General features: G+C 41.4%; 1 protein-coding gene across 1 annotated transcript in view; it reads right to left on the reverse strand.

Annotated features, from left to right (window-relative positions):
- Positions 1-3,290: 3,290 nt before the first annotated feature.
- The window catches only part of LOC106805363 (cAMP-specific 3',5'-cyclic phosphodiesterase 4B-like), a gene marked incomplete at its 3' end in the record, with an annotated part of 42,583 nt that continues 39,423 nt past the window's right edge, over positions 3,291-6,450 (reverse strand). The window contains exons 11-14 of the mRNA XM_014806925.1: positions 5,294-5,416; positions 4,513-4,695; positions 3,862-3,964; positions 3,291-3,379 (exon numbers count right to left, since the gene is read on the reverse strand). Coding sequence (XP_014662411.1) covers positions 3,291-3,379; positions 3,862-3,964; positions 4,513-4,695; positions 5,294-5,416 — 498 coding nt within the window. The remainder of the gene's footprint in view (positions 3,380-3,861; positions 3,965-4,512; positions 4,696-5,293; positions 5,417-6,450) is intronic.

The raw sequence follows: 6,450 nt of genomic DNA on the forward strand, positions 1-6,450 counted from the left end.
GGGAGGAGAATCGAGGTGTTATTGTATACTACTGATGCTTTCATGCGAACTCGTTCATCGTGTCATTAGCGGCAAAGCGCCGAATCGTAAAAGCGGCAGACATTCTAAAATAATTTCCCGAGCGGTTTCGTGTTTCCTGCCTATCTGTTGACAGATACCTTAGCTGTTATTGCTGTGTAGTAACGAGCAAGCTACTACAGTCAAGGGATGCTGATAGGCGACAGCATCTAACGGAAGAAGAGGTAAGTGACGATGGGAGAAAAATGCAACACGAGGTGAAAGGCAGGCCGAGCCGGCCCCTTATCGAAGACAGGAAGATGTATTGAGATTAACAAAAGTCTGCGAAAATGCAGAACGATCAACTAACTAGAAAATGGTTGTGTACAACGGTAGTATGCGTATCGTACTAGTCAAGTCAGTCCAGCGTATATATTTTCTCTGCATAAGCCCTAAAACACATCTGTCTACCCATCCACAGCACCCTCTCTATAGTTTATGCTTTGCACTCATCTACACGTGCTTCGTGCATGGCTATCCCAGCTTGCCAAACGCGTTGGAAATGCAATGCGACACTTTGGAAATGTCAAATTTGTCACATATTATTAGCTTTATGCGTTGCTGCGAGCCAAAATATCAATGCTAGTACAACGTACTAAGACCCGACTCTCTCGTTCTTTTCATAATTAAATATTGGTGTTTTCTATGTAGGGGAAATGTTTATGTTAGGTGTTTTCTATGTAGGGAAAATGAGTGCTAGTGTGTAGGCATATGTACGAGGTGGATAAACAAAGAAGCCATCACGATTACGTAAGTAAATTCGCAACCATCAGCATGTTTACATACATACAGTGAAAAATTCCCAACACGAAAACGATCAACAATTATTGTATTGTTTCGCGGATTTAGGTGTGTGTGCGCATGCGCGCACGTACGTGGGTTCATGTATTTTGCTTTACGGTATACGTGTACCCCTGGGTGTTGCTATGTATTATGTAGGTACACCTGCGTATAGGAGAATCTCATATCGTTAGTGATATATCTCGAGTATAGTGATATCATTAGTAGCCCTCAGCCCTATTAGGAAAATCAAGTTAAAGCAAACCTTGACATTTATCAGGTTTACCTAAATCATGCTCAACGAGTTCATGGATTCACTCATTAAAATTAGAATAAATCTAACTTAATCAAGCATGAAACTAAAATTAAATGTAACTCATGATGCGTTAACGTTAGCCGTTCTAAGTTATAGAATATCCACAATGAATTGCTAAAGATTCTAGATGGTCAATGAGGGCTATTTCGTTGACTCAGTTTCACTCAGAGTTTCACAGAAACCCTGAACAATTACATGATGACCATGTAACTTTAAATATGCAACTCAATATGGGGGAAACAAGTTATAAGCTCTTGTTAGCTCCCATAATACCTATATATTATTCACAATATGAACAACACAGTGTGTCATGTAGTAAATGTCTCCTGTACTATGTATTTTAAATTTATAATAACTCACGAAGGTGTAAGGTGTCATACATGGTTGTCATGTAATATTTCAATTATAAAGAAACAGTTTTAATTCTTCCCTTTGCTTACATACCATACTACCACTCTGCTGCTGCCAACGCATGTTGACAAAATAAACTATAGAAAACAATTTGCATCAGCATAATATCATGATAATACATGGAGAAGGATATATATATATATATATATATATATATATATACTATCAGCATCTTGACTGTAGATAGTTGCTCTTACTCAAGCAATAACAGTAAGTATCGTCAACAGTAGGAGGAAACACGAAACCGCTCGGAAATTATTTTAAGAATCCTGGCTTTACGATCGGCGGTTGCTAATGACACGATGACGAGTCGATGAAAGCATCAGTTAGATACAATTACACCTGATTCCTCCTTAACACACCTGTCAACGTTCACGTGTGACGCGAGAGAAAGAGTTAATAACGCACGATATTTTTTGCGAACAAACTTAGCTCTCTTTATGCATGCGCGCAGTTTTAAACCGTGTCCTAGCCAATTTGTAAATTTCTTGTTTGAAACGCGTCACTGCAAGATTTTCACGAGTAATTCATGAAAACAATACGAATAAGCAAATGAAGGTATTTTATTAGCATTCATACATAACAGTCCGCACCGTATGCACGGCCTACTCTACGCCTATTTACTAGAACGTAAGCAAGAAAAAACGAAATCATACCTTTCAAACTACGGAATTCGCCAAAAGCCGTGCATAAATTATTTTTACAGCGGATCAAGATTCGGAGATTCATTTTTACAAACCGGAAGTCTGTCGGGTCACACGGAAACATCGACAGGTATTCACATTATAGTTCAATATACAAATATGAAGGGATACCTCCATCAGACACGATAGACATTCGCAATGCGGTTGGCTTAACGCCTTCAGAACCCTTCTCTAGGAGAGTATCTCGCTTAACGCCAACTCACACAGTCACCCCTGACCGCAGTAACCAGTCATCGCCCACAACACACACACACACACACACACACACACACACACATATATATATATTATATGTGTGTGTGAACGTGCACGATTTCTGTGACCAAAACAATGAAGGGCGCGTGTAAAGAAATATAATCTTGATTCGTGTCGCCGCTAGATGGCAGTCAGTGTAATGTCAGTCAGTGCTATGTGCTCCTCCCTATCCTTTACCGCAGTCTCTTCGTTCTATATCTACAGATGCGTGTTCGTGATTAGTGAAATGTCTCGAACAATCTAGCTGCCATTGCTGTCACAATCACAACAACAACATGCTAGCTGTAAAAAAGAGAGAAAAAAAAACAAATATTATAGTTATTTATAATTTGTGCGTCACGTGGTAAATGAGTTTTTTTCGCATTCATAAGCTTGTCATTTTCAGCTATATTGGTCGAATGCTGGTAATTAGATTTATGGGCGGCTGAGTTCTCCCAATATCTAAATAGTGGATGTAATACACGTAAAAGTACGATCTTGTCTGGTAAATTACTCAAGGGCGAACTTTTAGTTTCCTACATACCCTCTGATGAAATTTACAACATGATTTTATACACATGCATGTAAGATATGTACCCAGCATATCGCTGCCAGGCCAGCAGGGGAAGGAAGGACCGTACACACACACGCGCCTACCTGCTTTCTTCTTGTTCCTCCGCTGATTCTGCTTCCTCCTGGAGTGGCGCATCGAACCTGAAGTTCCCCCTTCCCCCACCTCCTCCTCCTCCTCCTCCTCCTCCCCCGCCTCCTCCTCCTCCTCCTCCGCATCCGCCTCCTGTTTCCACTACAGGCTCACAGGTAGACACACTTCCCGACGATGAAGAAGGACTCTGCGGAATCTGACTCTGGTACCAATCTGCAGAAATACGTAAATTTCAATGACAACGAGAAAGCCTTGTTGCAGTTGTACTACACTATACCTGTACAGGTCATGTAGAGAAGGGGTTATATCGTAGCTTTAGTATTATTGCTAGTAACGTGTGAAGCAAGTATAGTAGTGTAGTGCTAAGCTAATAGCTATCAACGTTCACAGGTCTGTAGTAACGTGGGCTGTATTACTAGAGCTAGGGGAGCGAGGCCCGCCAACGTGCGTTACATAGGGCTGCACTGTGAGATGATATTAATGATTTCTAATAGCTACGCTTACTGATTAATCATTCATACTACTTTCATTATTCACACGATGGATGGATGCGATTTGACGTGACTAACGAGCTACGATGAGGCAAGCATCCTTATCTGTGATATATGATCACTAGCAGAGTAACATAGCGGTGAACGATCGTTATGGACGTATTACTGCTACAGAGAGATTTGGTCACACAGGGATATATGTACCTCTATTTTCCTCTAGAGTGTCTAGGATATCCTGTGCATCGGGGTGTACTAGGTCTGCCCATGTCTCCCAGAGTGGATGGACTATGAAGTCAATAAAACCAACCTGTAATCGCAAGTTACGCGTGTTATTTGTGGACAAGGTACGATTCACTGGCAGAATGGTTGTTTACGGTACATATCCGAGAACGCGGTAGCTTTGCAATACACACCAGAATAAAACAATAACATCAGATTAGATACCATTTATCGGAAACAGCAGATACAGACAAAACTAGGAATTGTCAGACGATATTATACTGTCCTTTATTGATTTAGAGTATCAGACTATATGTATATTTTAGCATACCAAAATATATATTTGCAGAAGGATGTGTGAGAAACATCAACACTGTAGTGATCACAGAGTGTTACCCGGTAAAAAATCGGGAGTCTTTTGTCAGAAACAAAATTAATCTTAAAATAAATCTTAACATTGTCTTTTCTTCATAGACCGGACCCTCTATACACTGAGCATAAAAAACTCGTAACTTTACCATGTTTCTATCAACAGTCTATGAGAAACAGTTCATGTTACGACTAATGTTAAGACTAATCTGGTTGCTGACCCCCGGAGCAGAAGATCTACAGTGAATTAACGAACAACTGACGCACCTGCGTTTTTTCGACCGTCGCGCTATGCCTGTCGCACATCGGCGACAGATCGAGACCAAGGTCTCTCTCTTTGTCACCCTGCTGATGAAACTCCTCCATGATACGGTCGGTCCACGCGTGATAGACGGACGTCGACTTTGTTGGATTGCTGAGGTCGGCACAATGTACCATGTTCTGTAGTACCTATACATAGAATGCAAGACGAGTCTCGCTTAGAAATGGGTGGAAGTCGTTGCTGGCTCCTATTACTTGCCGCCGGACGTTTGTAGCGTTGGCTGGGATGTGAATGCAACAGGATGTAGCAAGGTTGCTCTAGCAAGGTTGATGCTGTTATCATGAGAGCTAATTGTATTTATGTTTGTCAATACCAAGATTTTTTTCTGTCCAGTAATATGTGTAATACTAGGCCTAGAGCCAACGGACAGCGTTGAGGGAAATGAATATTCGATGCTGATCATTATAGTATAATAACAAAAAATTACTTGCAAGTAAATAAACATTATATGTATTTAAATGCCGACGTCAATAGAAAATATTAGGGTATATTCACACAGGTATATTTACATTCGCAGTTCACTAACTAAAATCTCACTGACTTCGTTTAAGGCCACGATATTGCCATATCCCGCAAGGCATATTGATCATATTGGGCAACAAATAGATGTAAACAATTCATTGGCACCCTTATCCTTACATTAAAATTTACACACTGCTATTTAAACTCTTAATGTAGAATTTATGTAGCTGCTTGATATATAATATAGGATGCTAATATCTCTACCTGTATCCTATCTGTGTAATTGTCCAGCAAAAGCACACCAGAGCCGGCCACTTTCTTTGTTTCCACCATCGTCTTCAGATCTGCTAGTAAGCTCATGTGCTTAGACATGTCTGTCGCTAGAACCTGAAGATGGAACGATCACTTGAGAACAATTCGCGCACGTGTGCACAATTACTTGTGCAACTTATATAACAGTTCAACTAGTTTACACACGCACGCACGCACGCACGCACGCACGCACGCACGCACGCACGCACGCACGTCACACACACGCACGCACGTCACACACACGCACGCACGCGCGCGGGGACGCGCAATGCAAACGATAACAGCAATAAGACAAATCAATTCATAATTGGAAATGCTTATTTCTCCACTCCATGAAGGGAGTAAAAACACTTAAAACCCCAAAAAAGTAAACCTTGATGCAGCGTTTGTTTCAGCTGCTGCAATTCCACGGAAAAGTGCTTTCAGGCATTCCCGCACATTTCCATTTCTAGGATTATTACTCTAAAGTGAAACGAAATGCAAGCGGGTTGTATACGAGCAGCAAGTTGCACTGTGCGCCCCCTGGCGTCACAAGTATCGAGATTTCTAGAAGGAGCTCAACAGAATCAAGCACTGCCTACGTCAACCACTGCCTACGTCAACCACTGCCTACGTCAACCACTGCCTACGTCAACCACTGCCTACGTCAACCGCTGCCTACGTCAAGCTGCTGGGATCACTGCTTCCCTGAATGCATACATCACAATACAATCGGCGATGACGCAGTTGCCTCGAAAGGTTATTCTGCGCTTTAATGTCTTGTTTTATTTCATTCTTGTTTAGAACGAAGATAACGCGCTTAACTAAGAGCAACGATTGCTTTGCCCGATGAGGTCATAAGAAATTTAGTTTGGATTTACACCATTGTGTGTGCGCCTTCAGACGCGAGAAATGCAGTTTAGAAAGAGCTTCACGATATATGAGCTAGTCATAAACTAGAACGCAGCCAGAGAGTCAATCTATATCAATTGTTTGCTGCAGCTGCTCCTGTTAATGGTTGATGAGAGAGCGAGAAACAGAGAGATAGAGAGATAGAGAGATAGAGAGAGAGAGAGAGAAAGAGAGAGATAGAGAGATAGAGAGATAGAGAGATAGAGAGATAGAGAGAT

This window comes from Priapulus caudatus, unplaced genomic scaffold (genome assembly GCF_000485595.1).
Source record: "Priapulus caudatus unplaced genomic scaffold, Priapulus_caudatus-5.0.1 Scaffold111, whole genome shotgun sequence".
Taxonomy (NCBI): Eukaryota; Metazoa; Priapulida; class Priapulimorpha; order Priapulimorphida; family Priapulidae; genus Priapulus; species Priapulus caudatus.